The sequence below is a fragment of the Papilio machaon genome, chromosome 20 (assembly GCF_912999745.1).
Source record: "Papilio machaon chromosome 20, ilPapMach1.1, whole genome shotgun sequence".
Lineage (NCBI taxonomy): Eukaryota > Metazoa > Arthropoda > Insecta > Lepidoptera > Papilionidae > Papilio > Papilio machaon.
In genome coordinates, this window is record NC_060005.1 from 3586453 (window position 1) to 3609027 (window position 22575).

General features: G+C 32.1%; 2 protein-coding genes across 2 annotated transcripts in view; one reads left to right on the plus strand and one right to left on the minus strand.

Annotated features, from left to right (window-relative positions):
* The window catches only part of LOC106716378, an 83892-nt gene that overhangs the window by 54997 nt on the left and 6320 nt on the right, over positions 1-22575 (minus strand). The window lies entirely within an intron of this gene.
* On the plus strand, positions 9107-11880 carry LOC106716379 (glutenin, high molecular weight subunit DX5). The gene is made up of 4 exons (XM_014509891.2): positions 9107-9139; positions 9519-10207; positions 10906-11118; positions 11449-11880. The coding sequence occupies exons 1-4, from the start codon at positions 9131-9133 to the stop codon at positions 11795-11797; spliced, it is 1260 nt and encodes a 419-aa protein (XP_014365377.2). The 5' UTR covers positions 9107-9130; the 3' UTR covers positions 11798-11880.

Sequence of the window (22575 nt, forward strand, 5' to 3'; positions counted from 1 at the left end):
TAACTGCGATCCTAATAAAGGTAGTCATTTTTAAGTATTTAACAGAATGGAATCGAATCTAAACATCTATAGGTGAGTTGTAAAACTCGAAGAAACTGCAGTTAAAAATATGCAAGGATAATATTTTTTTCACATGGATAATCGATTTGAAGATAATTGTAAAGAGCAACAATGTCTTAGGGCTGTTACCTTACTTACAGGAGAAATTACCTTTCCAATGTAAAAAAGTCAAAGGTAATATTTTGTTTATATTCAGGTGTTTTAAAAGACGAAAGCCTCGGTTAATAATATAGTGCGGCATCGCGGTTAGTTCCGTCACAAAATATGTCAAACATACTTAGGCTTAGAAAATAATATAAGAAAAAAAAATCATAGCAAGACAGCTATAGTGCGAAAAAAGCCGTGTGTCACTTTGACATTTACAGGGGGCGCTAGGGAGCTATAATAATTAATTTTTTTACTTATGCCCACCGGGTCGGATAAATTTGTGGGTCTATACTTGTAATCGTACATGCGGACGTATGTGACATGTATAAAAGCTAAACAAACTATAAAAAGTTCTAGTCCTATTAAAATTACAGTTGTTATGCTTGAAAATAACAAGCAACATTAATTTATTAATGTTATATGTCGTAATATGAGATATGTTAATAGAAATAAAATGATTTATTTTTCACTTTACTTGTATCCGATACCTTTCAAGAACCGTTTTACAGATGCTTTATATCAAAGAAATTATGAATAGATGATATAAGCTATCAAAAATGGGCATTTATCAAAGATACATTTGTAAGATAACTTAGTTTCTACAAGAATTATGAACGTTGAGTAAACAAGCGCTGACTCATTTCGGGGTCAATAACTTTTGTAATATGAAACCTGTTGCACTAAACTCTATATACTAAAACTTGCGGTCCTCTTGAATTTATATTAACAACTAGCTGTCGCCCGCGACGCCGTCCGCGCGCAATTAAAAAAAATGAAAAATAGATGTTGGCCGATTCTCAGACCTACTGAATATGCTCACAAAATTTCATAAGAATCGGTCAAGACGTTTCGGAGGAGTACGGTGACGAAAACTGTGACACGAGAATTTTATATATTAGATTATTTCCACGAAATCGTAAATATAGGTTAAAATTTATGTACCTTGAAATTTATCCTGCTTGTTAATCATAACTAAATTTAACAAAAACTGTCATATTCGTTAAACTTACAAGTAATAAATTGTCATAAAAATATATGTTATCTTATATCTTAATCAGCACCAGATTAATTTATCTATACACTTTTCGTTACAAAAGTATAAAACTAGGAAAAAATCTTTAGAATATAAATAAACTCTATAATTATTAAATCAGTTGTAATATATTACGCCGTAAGAAACTTGTACTATTCAGATATCAAACCTATATCTATCTATATATATAAAAGTAAGTCGTGTTATTTACACTATTTATAACTCAAAAACAGCTGAATCGATTTGACTGAAAATTGGTTGGCAGGTAGCTTAGAACCAGGAAACGGACATAGTATAGTTTTTACCCCGTTTTCTATTTTTTATTCCGCGCGGACGGAGTCGCGGGTAAAAGCTAGTCTATTTATATAAAAGAAAGTCGTGTTAGTTACACTATTTATAACTCAAGAACGGCTGAATCGATTTGACTGAAAATTGGTGGGCAGGTAGCTTAGAACCAGGAAACGGACATAGGATCATTTTTACCCCGTTTTCTATTTTTTATTCCGCGCGGGCGGAGTCGTGGGTAAAAGCTAGTAAAATATAAAACCTATGTCATTAATAATATCTAAATCGAATACCGCTGGTTAAAACCCATGATTCTTAATTTAAATTTCTATTCAAATTAGTTCAATCGCTTTCTCTTTTCCCTTTTTCTTCCTTACTAGATAACGGCAGAGTTTATTTAAAAAAATATATAATTTATAAGTAATTATGCAAATTATCGCACAGTTAAAAGGCAATCCATCGTCTATATCACCTCGTCCAATATATCAGAACTAGCACTTGACAAATGTAATCCTTTTTGACATAATATATAATTAACAGCTCCGAACTTAACAAATAAACACAATCAGTCAACTTTACCATCTCCAGTTAGCGAAACATTAATCTTGTCACTTGAATGATATATAGACATTCAACGTGGGATTTATTTTGTTTTAAAACAAACCACTTAATAATGGTACAGAAAGAAATCAATACAAATAAAAAAAAATGATTCTAAATTTTAGAATTTTAAAAAATACATTAAAATGGTGGAAACAACTCGAAAATCATAAAATATGTCACACAAAATTTTAACTAACTTAATCATATCAATCCCGCAACCAGCAACCCGCAACCTTGATTATCCTGGTCATGGTTGCGGGAGTGCATTGGATGCGATGTGATGACCGGGCATTGGGGCAATCGATGGGGGAGGCCTACGTCCAGCAGTGGACGAACTTAGGCTGATTATGATAATATATATCAAAATACAAGCTAAAGGAATTTTAATAGAAATTTAATATAAATTATTATGAATAGAAATTACAGTGGTAGATCCCGCAACAACAATAATTGTTAGGTGCACGAATTGGCCGGGTCGACCGGTGCAATACCACGACCACACAGAAGACAGGCGTGAAGTGGAAGTAATTCCGCGTTTCGTCTGATGAGTGTAGTACCGGAGGCCTAATTTTAGTCCTCTTTCCCTTACCACCCGTTTCTTATTAGGAAAGGATGGGAAGGGGAAGTGGATTTGGTGGAAGAGGGGACGCATGGGAGGGAGAATTGTCCTCTTTCTGTGCATCCCCTTCTCCGTTGATTAAAGGTAGGCAACGCATCTGCATTTGCGGATGTCTATGGGCAACAGTCGCATCGCTATTTTGATATAAAAAAAAAGGTCAATAATAAATAATTTCAGAGCGTATTTTACTGTTCTTTTTCTTGTCCTTCCCACTATTATATCGATACTGCAATAAAAACCGAAATTAAAACTTCCTTCAAAAACCTTACCTTGTTCCGTTTAAACGTAATTTATTACCTGTAATTTAAATTGTAAAATTAATTATTTCGGACTTTAAAAATGAAGTATAGGGGCTTTAATATTTTACATGCGGTAGAAACGCATCAGTAACAGATGCTGCATTAATGGCCGCTTCGCAATTTGAAGAGTGGCTGATACGAAGTGTTCGTGAAAGTTTTTATAACTAGCTGAACCCTGCATCACCAAATATTTTAGGCACCAGATATAAAAAATATTTATCTATTTAAGATAACATCTCTTCGGCGACTATGAATATTCAACTAAAATTTCGTCAAAATTTATAAACATACAAACATTGTTTTATTTGTATAGATTTATTCTACTAGAATGCAATTTTTTTCTCATGTAAGAAAAAGCTACAATTCGTAAGGTAAAGTGAAAGTGAATCAAAATTATTTACAAAATTTGTTATAATTCTTTAGAAAACATGCAATAAAAAATAAATCACTATTAAAAATTCCATATAAATTACATAAATATATTACCAGGAGTCTTAAGATGCCGTTTTCAAAGAAGTCATAAATCGAATGAATCAAATTGTTTTATTCAATCATTCATCATTCACTTAATGTACGACCGAGTTCGTGAAGATTAAAAAGAAATCAAGGAAATATTTTCTTTAATATTGTCAAGCCTTTGAAGATTGATTTGTTTCAATTATCACAAAAATATTTGCATATCATTAAATTAAATTAAAAAAGTTATATATTAAATTAAATTAACAGTAGTAAAAATATTTTATGGATATTATACGCAAATAAACAAAGCTTCACAGGATCAAATTACATTATCCCACAATAGGATTTTGAAAAAATGTTGTCGGACACCTTTCATCGTATCCATGGCAACGGTATCGCCAAAAAATTAATAGACTAATCCTAAAAGTTGGAAATAGTCTATTATTTACTAGCTTTAGTTGTATAACTACTAGCTGAATTCGACTGCAAAACCATTAGGCGAAAAAATTATGTGCAACGCAACACCAGTATTCTGTGATTGTTTTTTATAGCATTAATTTGAACTCATTTACATATAGCGTGTGTTAGGGAATGAGGTTTAAGGAAAATGCATTTTTATTAAGAGACAGCATGCTTGTTTAATGCAGAAAAAAATGTTAGCCTAATGTTAACCCGTAAATAAGATTCTGATATTCGTAAGATCATCAGATAGCGAAGTCGTATCAAGATGTTGTAGGTAATTTATATACGGTTTAAAAGATAAATTTAAGAATCTTCCAACCTAATAGCACCATTAAAGAGAAAGACTTTATTTGCAACAAATACACAAAAGGCTGTTAAGATTACTCACGTAAAGATTTCAACGTAAAAAAGATCGATACTGTGAGCCTAGCATGAATATTTGTAACCACCGCCATCGTATAGACAAAATTTGTGCATCGTAAAGTCCACTAAAAATTTCATACTAAGATTACAAGTCAAGTGCTTAAGCCTGAGCCTTTGACGACCAGAAAGCATGTATTATAAAAATTGACTACTGGAATATCTTTTTAATTGTCCAATTGAGCTAACACGCCCATAAAACTGTGTTGAGTTTGTTTATTCACAAATAAGGGCTACCTTACCGTTGAGTCAATAATCGCAAAAACACGGTTCCGCAAATCAGCGCAGCGTCATTACACGAGAATTTGACGCACCGTTAATTTGAATTGCATCATAAATTAACAAATAAAATATATAACATACGTAAAAAAATTGATTTGGTCGTTAAATAAATACTTATAGCTGTTCCCTTAAGATTTATAAATTTAGAAAGTACAAACATACATAATTCCAACGCTCGCAGAAACGAACTGTTTTGGTTTTAGTGGTTTTTGGATCATTGACATTTGTGCTTCGGATTAGGTATTTTTAGGTTATATATCTATGGGTAACATAAATGATGCTGGCTTTTGGAACGAAGTTCCTTATCGCGCGTTGTGAAAGGGGGCTAGACAGAAAAAATTCTTACGAAAAGTTGTCACGACACTTTTTGCTATAGACAAATGAGCGCTACTTCACCATGGCAACGACGTGACAATATATAACGAAAATTCATAGAAATAAAATGTACTTCTTGTGAAGACTTAAGTTTTTTATTCATAGAATAAACATTGGTTCCTTCACTAATTAATTGAAAGGAACTTCGTTCCATCCGGGTGTCCCTTGACATCTCTCAAGTTTTTTAATTTATAACGAACAATTATAACAATTCCAATTTATACCGAATATTGCAAGTGCATCTGGCATAAAGACCTCTGGAAAAATAAAATGTCTTGACAAAATTTAATTCGATAAGCACCTTAACCTTTTTAGTGATTCATCGTTTATAAATGAATATGTTTCAAAATACATCAGGCATATAAATATGAAAAGATCAAAGAAGAGTAAAAGACAGGTCCTATATAATATTCATCCCTTTTTCTATTTCTCTCTCAATTTACTTTACATGGTTACGTTATTATGTAAAGACATAAATTTACACACTTTAAAAGTAATGAAACGCTTGTACCTACTAGAATTTTTGAACATTTACATTCGGTTGAGGATCGTCGAATGTGAATATTGAGTTTGCTTATTTGGAACCAATATTTAGTCATATCTTTACATAATCCATTCCCACAAATAGAAAATAGATATAATTTTATTACTATTCTTAGTAAATATCTTTAACAAAAAGTTATAAAACTTCGATAACATTTAACCACATCAAAAGGTGATCGACCTATCTTTGTTCATACACAGTCGAACAATAAAATCATTCATAGATAACGGAATAATTTATTGAAATACAGTTATTCTATACAAATAATAACTATTTACATCTTACATCCTAATTGGTAGGCAATTGATAATTTTAATTACTTTAAAAATATTTCAATAATGCGTATCAAAGACAATATGCCGACTCTATTTGCATTACTGTTTGTTCGATATCAAGTCTCTAGCACACAGACGAAAGCGAAGAAAAACAAAACACTGATTTTGGTTCCGTATTCTTCTGTCGCAATTAATCTTTTGGTGCATAAGCTAAATTTCTTATTAATATATTTGGGATACGATTATTTTAAAGTTAGAGCAAAGGCTATGCCATATTTTATTTAGCTTCAAGCATTATGGTATCAGAGATATAAAAGGTTTTTCGGTGATTAATGATTTACCATTGACCATAACCTTCAAAATGGCGCATCGAGGCAATCGCAAATTGAAAATTCCTAAGTATACATATAAAAAAAAGAAGAAACTGATTTATCAACGCATAATTCAAACTGATGGGCCTAGTTTTTACATCGGCGGGCGGGGTTTGGTGTAATCTGCAAAAGATACGCAGATTTTTGGAGGAAAGATAGAGATATGTGGGATTTCTACTCACTAAAACTTCCTCGGTGGCCATAATCAAGTACGACTGCGAGGGTACCAGGATATCAAACTACTAGGCTTCAAATTTTATAAAGATGTTTCTGCTACAACTATGACCTATTCTAAACAATTCCTAAAAGGTTTTATTTTTATAATTTTTTTGAAATAAGCGAAAATATGAGGTTCACTTATGGTTATAAGCTGATAAGACAATGCTCAAACCGCTTAGTTAATGCTGAATGGTATTTGCTAATAAAATACGCGTCATTTTTACAGTAGACTCTATTGTCATTTAGTACATTCAAGAAATAAATTTAAAAATTATTACAACGAAAATGAATTTGGAAACATCTCCTCTCAGTTATTGATGTCTTCAACTTTGATATGAAACCTTGTTTTATTCTCGAGATACAATTCCACTTAGGACGAAGATAAACTCAAAATTAAATTATGTTACTCATTTGTTGTGATTTGTTAAATGTCGCATGGTTACAATTCTAAAAACTAACTTTAAAAAGGAATTTGATATTCATTTAAATTACTTAAGTAAATTATCTTAGAAACTAAAGCATTCATTTAAAAAAAGTGACATCAAAACTTGTAAATCAATGATAAATATGCTTTGTTTTTTTTTAAACCTTATGCGTATTTATTTGTAGTAAATGAGATGAATTGAATGTTGTTTTAGGGTAGATTTTGTATTAACCATACCTTCACTCAATCCAAAGGTAGAGTAACTTCTATCCCAATGTACTATAACATTTTCGATTGACTATCTAATTTCTGTGTATCAATTAGTATGTAAGTTAACAAATTGTCTTAATAATACTTCTGTCCGAAAAACTAATCCAAAAAAAAATTGTCGATATTAAATACAGCGCAATTAATTTGTCATGTAATTTTAAGCCCTCATTCGCACGGGCGCTTTATAAACGCCGCATTAAAACTAGGAGTTGGCGGTTGTCGAGCTACGAACGCTTTAAAATCACTCAAGTTCCGTTCGCCCAGCGCTCAAAACGCAACACTGCGCAATAAAAAAACGTCGCGTTTTAAAAGCGCTGCCGTATGAAGGATAAAATGAAATGCATTTGTTCTATTTTAACGCTTGTTTTACGCGCGATAAAAAAGCGCCCGTGCAAATGAGGGCTTAGGTGTGACTAAAAGGATCTTAACTCATAACTCCCGTATTTGTTAATACTATAAGCTGAGATAAAAGCAGACCCAAAGGTCCGGATGAGTTCACTTTGATATATCTGTTGCGTTTTTTTTAAATAAAATGGACAAGGGGACGTCATTAACCGCTGCCAAAACCAATACTTCACACATCGTATTAGAATGGTTATTCATGGCAACATTGACGGAGTATTAAAACTGTTCGAGCCGTCGCGATCCTTCCCCTTCCCCGATGTTCAGGTTTTTTTAACACCGTTACAAAAGGAAAAACCTGTCCGTTGATTCATACCTCCGTCACAGATATCGACAGAATACGCATTTATTAATTTAGAACTGACATATTGTACACATTGTTATAAAAAAATAAACGTATGTCCTCTCTTACCTTTACACATATATATGCTACGCGTGAAATGTCAATTACATTTAACTCTAAAACTTTTGATGGTTAAAACATATTCTATCGCTGATAATTCCAAATATTATTTTCATATCGTTCAAAAGCTGGTTCAAAAAGATTATTATGCTCCAAATTTTTATCGTTATTTAGGAGTAAACGTTACAAATATAGCTCTAATAATTAGATTATACGCAATTTTAGTATAGCGTCTAGGGTATGCATAGAGTAATTACTACATCTCTTTCTACTTCTCATTCAACTAGTATTAGTAAAGTGCTAGTGATTTTACTATTATGGACTAATTAATAATAACAATTACAACCATATTTCTAGTAGTAAATAAACATACACCTATGTAGATTATTCTCAACATAAATTAAACAACGAAAAAACAACACTGAAGGCAAAAAAATTACCAAAGAAACAATAGTTAATTATATATGCTAATTGTTTAGCAGTCAAGTTGTCCACCACTGGGCATAAGCCTCGCCCACGAATGCTACAAAGAACGAATCCGCCCTTGCTTACTGGTCTCATAACCTTGACCAAATAAATTAGACAAACTGAACAATGTGTATGTAAATGATTAATGACAAACAACTGTATAGATATCTAACAGTGAGGTTTCACTGACGAAATGCCTGTAAAAATATAAGTATTACAACGTATTTTTGAAAATGTTTTGTATAGGTACAAAGGCAGTACTCACAGTTAACCTTTGTTTTTAATTTCAAAAATAATTGGTCGGTAAGGAAGTTTTTTAGTGTAAATTTTCGAGAACTCAATACTAAAGGACTATTTAATAAACACTTATACCACTGTGGGTGTGGTAATTTCAAGTAATTATCCCTTAAAACACAAACTAGTAACATTAATTAACAAAATATCAACGCGCTTTATAACAAATTTATAAAATAAAACTTAACAACATTAAAGTTTAAGTAATATATTTTTCTTCCTCGGCTGGTCTTAGAAAGAGTCACCTTAATTCCATTTAATAATAATTATGTGGCATCGAAAAGCGAGGTCATTGTGTTGGGCGGCACATACGCAAAATGCAAGGCGTCCTCGACGCAGGATACTTCCTATAAAATGTGGAGCGACCCCTTGTGGCCACAGTATCGAGCTGACCACGGCCACAGAAGGACACGAACATGAAGTTGGTGAGTCCTTGGATTTCTTTAAAAACATATTACGAAATAAACAACAATAATTCTAAGTAAAAAATATTTAAAAGATTTTCGAAGTAATTGAATTAAAACAATTTCGAACTTACAGATTTTGGATATAGTTTATATCTAGTACATTGTAATTTAAAGATTATACACGAATTAAATAAAGACTATTTTGTATAAAGTGTACGCTAATAAGCTGGCCAGTTTAAATTTAAAATTAATTAATTAAATTTTTGCTTAAAAGTGTCTTTACTAGATTATTTATTTAAACCATTGAAACCAAGCATATGAAATTTGATTTTTTGATATTAATGTAATTTGTATCCTAGCAAAATTTTTAATTTCATAATAAAACCTTAATCCTCAGGTCTTTATAACCGCCGCCTTTTTGGCGCTGACACTTGCTTCCGAAGAACCAGAAGCAAGTTTCGAGGATCAAGATGTGTCAGCGACCGAGGAACTATTAAAGTATGATCAAGTAGCAGCCCAGTCTGGACTTAGGAATAACTTCGCCCAGTACTACCCACAAACGGTCACGCCTCCGCCCTACGTTCCTCCAAGCCAGACACCGCAGAGACCTTGGAACCCTTCCCCTAGTAACTACATACCTTCACAGAGCACTCCCACACAATCTTTTGGTAACTACGTACCCTCCAGTACTCCAATTCCAGCCAGTAACTACGTACCCTCCAGTACTCCAATTCCAGCCAGTAACTACGTACCCTCCCAAAGTACCGTAAACATACCAACAAGCAGTAACTACATACCTCCCTCGCAGAGCTATTATCCAATCCAAAATGATCCACCTCAAAACACATGGAACCAGAACCAACAACAACAGGGTAACTACGGCCGGCCACAAAACAATTACGTGTCCCCACAGAACTCTTGGAACAATAACAATTGGCAAAACAACAATTGGAACAACCAACAACAGCCACAAAGACCGCATCAACCACAACCAGTGCCAACTACCACCACAACATCATCGACACCGACCGTAGCTGTAATCAAAAATGAGCAATCCTATGGAGAAAATGGCAGCTACAAATATGAGTAAGTTTTTGCAATTATCTCTCTTGTGTTCTCTATTTGATCAAATAATTTAAATTTTTTGTACAATTGTCATAAAATTGTGTATTTTAGATTATAAATACCTTTTTCTTTTTCTATAAAAAGTAAATTCAAACTTTAATGGCACTGAAATAAATAAATAAAAGGTAACCTTCAATTTAAATTAAATAAAAAGGTATTATAAAATGCATACATCACTTATTCGATTAATTCAGTTAAAAAATGAGACATCTCCAAATTTTAAGCATAATATGGGAAATAAAAGGCGGCTAACGGTCAATATTCGATCGGTTTCGCGTAAACGACTTCCAATCCGGTTATCATAGCAATTTAACTGTACCGTAAAATTCTTGACAAACTACGAAATTTTAGCTATCACGCATATGGTATATTTATAGCACCTGTATATGTCAGAGGTGTATTTATTTAAATAACTGATTTAAAATTAAAAATATTAACAGTTACTTTTGAATGTGTAGGTAAATAAAATAATTAACTTCTGTCTTCTAAACTTAATAGACAGATTTACGTGTTCGTTATGACAAAGGAACAGTAGTGGCTATAAAATAGAACTTAATAAGACTTTTGTACATTTCTTTTGTCAATCTTTCTCTTCAATACATACGTCGAAGTCTATACTTTATTTGATTGCAAAGTTACTAAAAATTACTTTACTTCAGATACGAGATCGCAGACGGCACACACGTTGGTGAAGAGGGATACTTCACAAATCCTAAGGCAAATGATGAGAGTATCGTGAAGAAGGGATGGTACTCGTTCACCGACAACAACGGCAAAGTCTACACTGTCACGTACTGGGCCGATGACAGCGGCTACCATGCAACCGGAGACCATCTCCCAACTCCACCACCAGTTCCCCCTGCGATCCAGGCGTAAGTACCATAAAAAAATCCATATAAATATGTACTTATTCATTTCTATGTTTATATTACATAAGATCACACTCGCAGTTAGAAGTTTTAAGTTTTTTCAGTAAATGACTATAGTCTGACCCACGCAAGCCTCAGTAGTTTTTGTGCATGAAATAAGTTATTGATACATCAATAGCAATGACCGTTGTAAAGCCAATTATATATCCTAAATGACCTCTTATAAATCATTGTGATCAAATTGAAGACGGTTTATTTATTCTTGAAAGTTGAGAAATTATACTGTCTCATTTTATTAAACTAGAAATATCATTTAATTTATTTTTTTCACAGGGCTATCGAACAAAACGCAAAAGAAGAGGCGGCTAAAGCTGAAGCGGAGAAGAATAAACAACAACAAATTCAGTCAATGAATCCTCCTCAGACATACCCACAACAGACACAAAATCCTCAACAAGTGTACTACCCACCACAGACACAGAAACCGGTTTACTACCCGCAACCGACTCAGACACCGGTGCAACCAACACAACAACCTGCGGTTTATCCTCAGCAACCACAGCAAACTTACTATCCACAGCAGCAACAATCCTACTATCCACAACAAAACCAACAATCATACTACCCACAACAAACCCAACCTCAACAGAATTATCACCACCAATCGAGCTACGGCAAATAATCTGCGATATTAGGAACGTAAATTATACAGCAACGATAAATAATTTTAATTGCAAACACGTGGTACATTAAACATGATCTAAACGACAATTAAGTGATATTGTAATATTTAATTTAAAATATTAAATATTACAATACGAATCAAAGGATTTAAAATAATCAAATGAGCAATCCCGTGCACGACATTTATTGTGCCCTCGATTACTACTTGATATTCTTTTGTAATTATTTTATTGTCGTTGCCATAAATGTGTGTGATTTACTATTTTTAAGTTAATTAAATGTATTGTAAATTATAAATTATTTTATTTATATCTCCTAAATATCCTCAAAAACAAATTTGTTACTACACCTTGGCTAAAAACTCAAATGAGTCAGTGTTTCTTTTCAGTGACTAACTTAACCGTCTTTACCTATTTTCATACTGCAGTTATACAAAGCTTTAGATGGAGGCGCGTAGCAAGGTCCTAAAATTTATTTAAAAAAAGTGTAAACGACTTGAAAAGGTTCTCGGGCAAAGTTATGGACTTCGTACATTATAAGATTCAAACTTTATAGCAGCACGTGTTTCGCTGCAAAGGCAAGTCACGGGCACGGGTTTGTCCTTTACCGCAGATACCTAAAATTGCGTATTGCGCTGCATCTCGTTTGAAATTTTAAGCTGACATAAAGTTTGGATCGCAGTATACCTTGCAACCCGATTACGTCGTGACCCCTTCAAGGCTAACATCGGCTATAAACCCAAAAAAATGAACATGCAGCTACTAAAATAAAATTTCGTATCATACGGCCCAGACCTTGAACCAAGAAATTTAATACTAACCAGTTTATAAGGGCATTGACTTAGCTATTATAAAAGTTACATATTTTCAAGAGTGCGTTCACACGTAAAATATTTTACAATGTTATAACATTACATAGAAACATCACGAAATATTACACTCTCTAACTCTTAATCACATTGAACTTAATAATTTTTGTGTCATGAAATCCACAAAACATGAAAATTTAATCATATAATTTTACTAAAACAAGTATTAGAAACCAAACTAAGTACATGTTAATTAAGATTAAAAGAATGAGGATGCTTAAACTAAGTTTAAAAATACTAGTTAGAAAAAAACAAAACACGAAGCATTTCTCTGAATTATATTACGTAATAAAGACAAAATTATAACCTAAATACATTTACAGCACATAAGTTGCTTGAGTTTTTTTCGCAACAAGCCAAAAGAAGCTTTTAAACTGTCTCGTTTAATTTACTTCCCAAATCTGTACTTTACTGATTATATTATTAAAGATAGGAACTGACTATCGATTTTCTTTAACGATCAAAAGCAATATTATCATAACATAACATAAAAAATGGCAGAACTGTGTCAGTAGTAACATAAGAGAAAACATAGTAAGTGATATTTTCACGAATGCCTGAACATGATCTTGCGTGTGTATAAATATATGCGGAATTCATTTTCATTATCAGTCTTTATTCTATCTGTGTTAAAGAGTGACGTGATACAGAAATATATGGATTACAAATCCAGGAAAAATGAAGCTGGTAAGTGATTTCCAAATAGTTTTTGTTTATTTCACCAAATAAAAAACATTAAAATCATAAAAATATTGTTTCAGGTGTACTTTTTCTTTTACGTTAATATGTTTTTTGCAAGTGGTGAAAAAGTTCACCAAGGACAGTTTCAATTTCCACAAAATTATCCATTGACAAATTCAATGGTTACGTCAGAAAGGTCTATTTATTTTCCATCGGGATTTCAAACTTTAAGTCCATATTTCGCGTCAAACAATTATGACGATACATATAAACTTTTACCCTCAATTCAGGCAAAATTATCGAATGCATTTCCTACATCTTTTCCAATTTTACTAACACCAACAACGGATTACAAAGACGTATTTAAAAGAAGAATAGAAAGCAATGAAAAGCTAAATAAATCTGTACCAACGCCATTCATGTACAATCAAACTAAAATAAATTCAAACATTAAAGAAGCAGAAAGAAGAACATTTCCTATCAATACACAAGTATTAAACTATAAACAAATTGATAGAATGGATAGCAAAGCATCAACACAAGTAACACCGACTACAGAAGCCACAAAACCAACTACAAATTCTGCTTCTAAGAAGTTCATAATATCTACAGAAAACATAAATAATCAGGACCTTGAACAAAAAGCTTCATTTCATAATGTACACTTTGCCCCTCCTCCTAATGTGTACATACAGTCTACCACAGAAATAGCAATACCTATACTAAGACTGTCTAACGAAATGGATTTAGATGGAAGCTTCAGTTATGAGTAAGTTACATTAATCATATTTGTAAATAATGTCTAATGGAATTAAAAAAATGTTTGAAATCTCCGTAATTAATTTTCAAGTGAGGAAATATTAATTAATCCACACTAGCACTAAAGAAAAAGTTTGTATACATGGGATTTTCTATCTGGTCTTTTACAGTTTCAAACAGAACGTTTTGAAAATGTATATTTATTTTAGTTTCTACTGTTTTTTTTTACGTACAAAAGTAGTCTACAATTGTTTATTTCGAATCTTTTATCCACTACTAAGATGAATATACTGTTCACAAACGAATTTTCTTTCAAACAGAGCCTTAGGTGCGGATCAAACTCATTACGTGCAGCACAGTCGTATGGAAAACTTGGGAACTGACAAGGAGAGTCAGGTTGTTGAAGGTTCATATTCATATGTTGGTGACAATGGGCAAACATATACAGTACACTACATTGCTGATTCTAATGGATATCGAGCTACCGGGGATCATTTGCCAGTTCCACCACCAGTTCCTGAGATCATACAAAGGTTTGTTAACATTTTAATATTTACGACTTTCTATTATGGAACTAGGAAAAAAATAAAGCTAGCACGAACTTTCATTACTAATACTTAACAAAATTATGTTTAATTTTATAATGGTCAGGTTATCAACAATTTTGGATATAGGACAAGCAAAAATTACACTGAAACATACCATATTTTATATTTAACTGAATATATGCTGAAATTGTATAGTACAGTAGACAAAAACCAACTTTACCATTTTATTTTAGATCCATTCAATACAATCTCGCTGAGGAGGCCAGAAAACCACCACATCTAAGATATTACTATGACGACGAAAGTGATAGCATTTATAATAACGACAAAGACAATCAAAATTATCTCCCTCTACAAAATAATTTATTTACTGGGAGAACACCGGAAGCCTTTTCTTTTGGACTTTCACAAAGATCATCTTTACAAAACGACTTAACATCAACAAATTCTAAAGAACCGATAAATCAAAATATAGAATTCTCTGAAGATAAATTCAAAAGAAATACAAATATTGAAACTCTTGAACCTCAAGTCACATTTTTGGCATCACAAGGCGCAAGTTTACCTTTGAATAAACCCCAAAAATCAACTTTACCCCAGTTAGTAAATTATGATTCAAGCCAACTCAAACCAAGCTCAAAAGAATCTGAAAATGCAAAAGCTCTATGGAGATGGCAATACGGTTCAAATAGTAATACCGAAAGCCTAAATCCTACAAAAAATCTTATATCAAGATCTTCCAGCGAAGGAGATGACGTAATCATAAATTTTAATGAAATGACACCAATGGAATATTCAAAAGCAATTAGAAATTATGAAAATTCATTAATAAATTCAAATAACGACCCAGAACACCATCCAAAAGCAGATTACAGCTATAACTACTCAATCGATGATAAAATTATGAATTCTAATAATAGCTTCGAAAATGACTACTATTACAATATGAATAATCATAAAACTAAAACTTCTGTTACCGAACCTACATCTAGTAAGTTCAATGATGTACATGAACCAAATTTAGATAGTAATTTGAGCAGTGCACAAACAAGTAAATCTGAAGATACATTTAATGTAAACAACCCATACACGTTTGCAGTTTCAACTGATGCACCTAATTGGTTAGACTATGAAACTGTGTCTTATAAACCAAAATTGACTTCATATAATACAGATAACATAAATAAATATTCAACATTTGAATACTTGAGAAATAAATCTGATTCTTCATACAGTCAGACTTACAAAAATAAAGACAATTACGAAGCAAATTTTAATGCAGATAAAATCTCTTCTAGTACCATAATCCCATCGAATTATAATTATCATCAAGATCAAGAGAATAAAGAATCTAAATTTCAAGAAGTGCATATAATACCAAAGCGGCAAGAAATTATAACACAAAACAATAAAGACCAAGTTACTACTACCGAAGTTAATATTAATGAAATGCTTCGAGATAATATTTTTCTAAGAAATCTTTTCAAAGCAAGAAAGCCTGATATAAATCAAATTTATTCACAAAATAAGATTAAATCAGAATCCTACAAAAATTCCATTATTGATACAACACCAAAATCAATTGATACTGATTCAGAATACGTTATAATAACATCACCAAAATCTTTTACTATTAGAAATGAACCAACACCTGCAAATGATATAAAATTCATTGAGAAAAAGCCATTCGATACAACAGATGTATTATATTATGTGATCAATAAAAACGTTTTTGAATCAAATAAATTAAAATCAAAAAGAAAAACTCTACAAGTTAACAATGATAATAAATATGGATCTAATGATTTGAGCAACGATTCCAAAAACAAAGAAATTAAAGTAGAGCAGCCAACAAATCAAAATAATTTTCGATTACAACCGCAACAACAAGAAATACGCGGTATTCTAAAGAATTATAAAGTGATACAGAGAAATAACGTTAGAAAGTCTAATACGGAACAAGAAAATCAATCACAAAATGCTCATGAATTAAAATATCAGAATCTTTACTCAATAAAACTACCGCATTTAGGTCGGGCAGGACCTTCAACAAAGAGCTATCTACCACCAGTATATTTATAAGTCAAATGTGATTATAATTATATTTAATAATGTAAATATTATTATTTTTTTATATAAATTAAATTATGAATAGTTTAGAAGTCTAATTTGTTTTGTTGCGACCTCGGGTTATCGTCGCGCCTACTTGGACTCTTCATATTTTTTAAATTTTGTTTTTGATATTCATTCATTTTTGACATTTTGGTTATATCTTACAAGATGTAAGATAAAACCAAGACAAAACTGTTTTAAATTAAACGAATTATTTAAGACTAGCTATTTCCCGCGACTACGTTTGCATAGAATTAAAAAAACTTAATTAGTAGCCTACGTGTTCTTCCAGACTATATTTCAGCGAAATCCATGCAGCCGTTCTGAAGATACCTACTAAGAAACATCCATCCATCCAAACATTGGTATTTATAAAATTAGTACAATTATAGCAGATCTTAAAAAAACAACATTATAAAGGTAATTATGATTAGTAATACTTGAGATGTCAATTTTTAAAGGTTATTTTTTATCTATCTACTAGCGACCCGCCCCGGCTTCGCACGGGTGCAATGCAAAATATACCTACTACAGAATAAATGCACAATATATTTAAGGTACTTAAATGGATAAGGATTAATGCTGTATTGTTTAAAATCACTGCGTAAAAGAATAAAAATGGTTATGCTGGGTTATCCCTAAGAGATAGACATATACCATCGCGGACTTTTTTGTTGAACTTTTTAAGGTGAACAATACTGTAGTACATTATTTTGGTCTATCTCGTAGGGTTCAGCCAGCGTTTGCAATATAAGCGCAAAAAAACGTGCTTATTTACGACATCACATTAGAAAACTTTAAATTTATCAGTGTTTCTCTACTATATTATGCATTTATTATACATACAAACCTTCCTTAAGAATCACTCTATCTATTAAAAAAAACCGCGTCAAAATCCGTTGCGTAGTTTTAAAGATCTAAGCATACATACGGACATACAGCGAAAGCGACTTTGTTTTATACTATGTATTGATATATAAAAAAGAAAGTCGTGTTAGTTACACTATTTATAACTCAAGATCGGTCGAACTGATTTAGCTGAAAATTGATGGGGAGGTAGCTTAGAACTAGGAGACGGACATGGGAACTTTTTTTATCTTGTGTGCATTTTTTTTATTCCGTGCGGACGGAGCCGCGGGTAAAAGCTAGTAATTAAAATACCAAAATAATCTTATGATAAGCTCATTACACTAAAGCCCGATTAATATGTTCTTTAACAGCAAAATTAAAGAATTAATAAAATAAAAAAATAAGCAAGAATAAGAAATAAATCTCACTGTCTGCACTGAAAGCGTGACGTGCGATGTATTTTCTAAGAATTTTTCGATCACTGTGTTTTATCAGAAGAAATATATCGAGATGAGTTCTCGTTATTAAAATCAGTGAAAGCAAAAACGTAACGGAACAGAATGTTATTGTTTAATTACTACTATTTATCGTCCAATTGAAATTAAATCATAATGTTTACTGCCTTAGTCTGAAGTCTACCTTATTTTGAACTAGTTGTCGCCCACGAGTCCATCCACAGATTTAAAAAAAACATCTTAAATAGCCTATGTGTTCTTCCAGACTATGATCTATATCTATGCCAAATTTCATCGATTCGTTGAGCCGTTCCGGAGATACCTTCTATCAAACATCCATCTATCCATCCATCCAAGCATTTATAAAATTAGTAAGAAGTAAGATAGTATACTAAGCTACTATTATATTTTATAACCAGAGGTAAGTATTAGTGAAATTGTCTTATGGATCACATTTGTGTTTTATTTTGGAGACATTTTCAAATTATGCGTTAACTTATCGTGTTGAATAATATAGTCTTTTTTTTGCACAAATATCATCTTAACCTCGTACTGTGGCATTTTTAAATTCGAAATATTATATTCAAATTCCATCCCAAGGGAATGAACATATTTATACTTATTCTAAACAAAATTCGCATCCTCAATAAACATTAAGAGCTGGCTGCTTGGAAATGTTGATATTATTTTATTCTTTTCTGTTTTTACATTACGACATTTGCTAAACGATTATCAATCTTATTGCTTACGTATTACAGCATAAGAATATCGAGAAGAATTTTAGGAATCAAGGATTGCCATTCATTTCATGTTACCGCCGACTAATATTTTTTATCCCAAAATTCAGATCACGTCTTTCCTTTTAAGGAGAAACCTTTGACTTTAGAAGAATCCAAGGGCAAAGCAATCATGGTTTTGTTCAAAAAGTAGGATTATATGTTTTCTATTTATATTTGTACACATTACATACATAATGCCGTAAATATAATTTGGAAAACATACTTTAAATATATCAAACATAATTACTGATATATACTTTTAAGTTAGGATATTAGTGTTTATATAAAGAGCAAAGACTATTTAGAATACATGTTACTAATATTATAAATGCGAAAGTTTGGATGGATGGATGAATGTTTGAAGGTATCTCGATGAAATTTGACATAGATGTAATCACATAGGCTACTTATTATTATTTTTTAATTCCACGGGGAGGGAGTCACGGGCGACAGCTAGTATATATATCTCTATCTATATATATAAAAAAAAGTTGTGTTAGTTACACTATTTATAACTCAAGAACGGCTGAATCGATTTGACTGAAAATTGGTGGGCAGGTAGCTTAGAACCAGGAAACGGACATAGGATAATTTTTACCCCGTTTTCTATTTATTATTCCGCGCGGACGGAGTCGCGGGTAAAAGCTAGTATGTATATAAACACAAACGTAAATAGATACATAAAAGCTCAGAATATACAATACACACGGCTGATTGCGTCGCGTCGCCAGACTATCCAAATTAAGGGGTATGTTTGAGCAAACCTTGTTTATAAGAGACTCTAATCCGAGCAAGTATATTTACTTATATAACGAGAAATGTTATTTTGTGTGAAGAGTATAGTATAAAATGTTAAAACTTGATAAATGTCATGAATCTTTAGTTTTGGTTTGTTGAAACGTTTTGTATAAGTTTACCTCACACATTTGAGTACTTATAAAAAAGCAGCAAATCTCCTTTATTATTTTATCACAAGACTTTTTATAAAAACAACCTGTTTTCTAAATTAAATAAAATATTTGTAAATACTAAAAATTCGAAATAAATAATATGAACCAAAAAAAATAACAGAAAACTTTTTTTTGCAGTCAAATAGTAATATACTATTCAAATAATACGATATAATCTTATACATGTTATTTATTAGATTACGTATTCAAGTATCACTGAATTTATATTGATAGCTTACGAGACGAAGACCGTTCTGAAAAGGACACAGGACATCAAAGACGAAACGCAAATAGAAACGCAAAATATGTAAATTTTAATGCAACTGAATGTAAAGACGGGATCAAAGTATATATCAGAGGACAGGGTTTTGTTATCTCTTTACTATGTTACTACTATGTATTGTTAGCTCTCACATCCTCTTTGAAAAAATAGGGACAACAATACATAAACACCATCAATGCACTAGCTTTTACAGTTAATAGAATGATGGAGACTCACTGGATTCTATTCTCAGAATGTGTCAAAGACTAGTCTGGCTATTCATCCAGTTAGCTAAAGGTTGAGTATAACAACAGTAAAAGGATGTTAGTACTGTTCTAGACATGTATTAGGCTAGTAAGAAGTACATGTTTCTTTTGTGTCTTCAATAACTGATCTCAAACGTGGCCTGCGTTGCGAATCTTTTGTAGCATCTTTCTTACTAGACGTAGTTGAAATACTAAGTATCAGAAGATTGTTGTCTTTAATAAGGATAAAAGATAAAAAAACATTGCAAACTACGATTCCACAGTTATTAGGTGAGTTTTAAGGGTAAATTAAAAACAAAGAGATGCATCTCCTTGCAATGCCATAGTCACATGCCGATTTGATAAAGATTCGTTTTTTTTTGTGACTGAGTAGTAACTGTTTGCTTTGAGGAGGCATTTACAGTTTCACCGGGCTTGAGGTGGCCGGGCGCTGATGGCGCTTAGCCTAAACCTCGTTTAAGAGTAACTAGTCTCGAGGGCTCCCTCAGGAGCCTCGGCTCAGGCTGTTACTTCATTATTATTACCGGATTAGGGTAAAGATTCGATCGTTACTCTTCATTATAAAATTCGAAAGAATTAGGATTCGGACTAAGATTGTGCTTTTCAAGAATAAAAAGTTATACTTTTTATTTATTCTATATTAAAGAAACTCTTATTGGCGACACAACTATAAAACCAGTTAGTACTTGATACCTCATTCAAGACAGTCGTTCTAAAAATGTCAACAACCATACCCTTAGTGACTCAAAGCTGGTATTTATGTAACCAAATGTTAGTAATTCTCACACTTGTAAACCTCGCAGGACATTAGCAATCCGAGACAATCCTACGTAAAACACCATAAAAAGACCTGATAAAATCACACGTCAACTTTATATAAACCACTCATAATGTATAAAAAATTATACACATAAAGGCTTTTTCCTTAAGCCGAATCACTTAAAAATAAACTATAGTGAATTAAAAACGTAATATACGTAAACACAACAATCATCGTTTTTCATACTATCATACTAATATTATAAATGCGAATTTTTAGTTGGATGGATGGATGTTTGTTTGAAGGTATCTCCGAAACGGCTAAACGGATATTGACGAAATTTGGCACAGATGTAAGTAGAACATAGTCTGGAAGAACACACAGACTACTTAATACGTTTTTTTAATTCCGCGCGGACGGAGTCGTGGACGACAGCTAGTTAATAAATAATAATGAGTCATAATGATCTGCACTGACATAGTACACGGACAATTTAAACCATTTTACAGCGGTAACTTCTGGATGTTAGTTTATTTTTTAATTGTGACAAAATGAGACTATGCTATATGCGATCATTGTACAGCAACATTACAGCTAGTTATTAATGTATAGATATGTATAGTTATGTATTGTAAGGGGACGCAATGTCATCACAGCGATTAATTAGTGGAAAATGAACATCGCACCGATCGACATTTTCAATTACAGCTATCTCAAACTGAACTGAATTAAAGCATGGCCGAAGGGAACACTCGAGCGGTTTTAATGCCGATGTAATAGTGTTACGGTTTAACCCACCAAATATTTCCTTTAAATCCCTGATAGTCTACATCGGATATTTTAATAGATTTTTGTTTGTAAATAGGAATATGAAGACTATTATTTCGACAAGAATTTAAACGCTTTTAAAAATATCTATCACTTTTAACTTTTGCTCTGAAATCGTAGTGTTTTCACTGTTTACTAAAAAAAGCAATACTAAGGAAAGTTTACTAAGTATGTTTATAGAATGAAAATACGTTGAGAAATAATTTCTACATATGTCGCCCGGGGATGTCAGCTTCCCAACAGTGAATGAATTGTTCAAATCGGATCAGTAGTTTCGGAGCTTATTCAATGCAAACAAATCTTTTCTCTTTCAAATATGTGTATTAAGCTTATATTACATTATGTATTAAGCTATATGTAAGCGTATATGTATTAAGCTTGTGTGCTTTTTAACTATGCTAGTTAAAGAAGCAACAAGCTTAACACATTTAGTTGAAAAAATATCATTGATAATGTAATTGACACCTATTTTTACATTTTTTAAGAAAGAGAGGGATAAAATTAGAGATTTAAAAGACAATTGGTCAAAAGCAAGATTCAGCCAGACACCTAAATAAGGTACGAAGCGGTATTTTACCCGGAGTTCGTTTTAAAAACGATCGTATCATTCGTTGTTTTATTTTGTTTCAACTCAGGTAGAGTCCCTTCGCAAAGGGCCA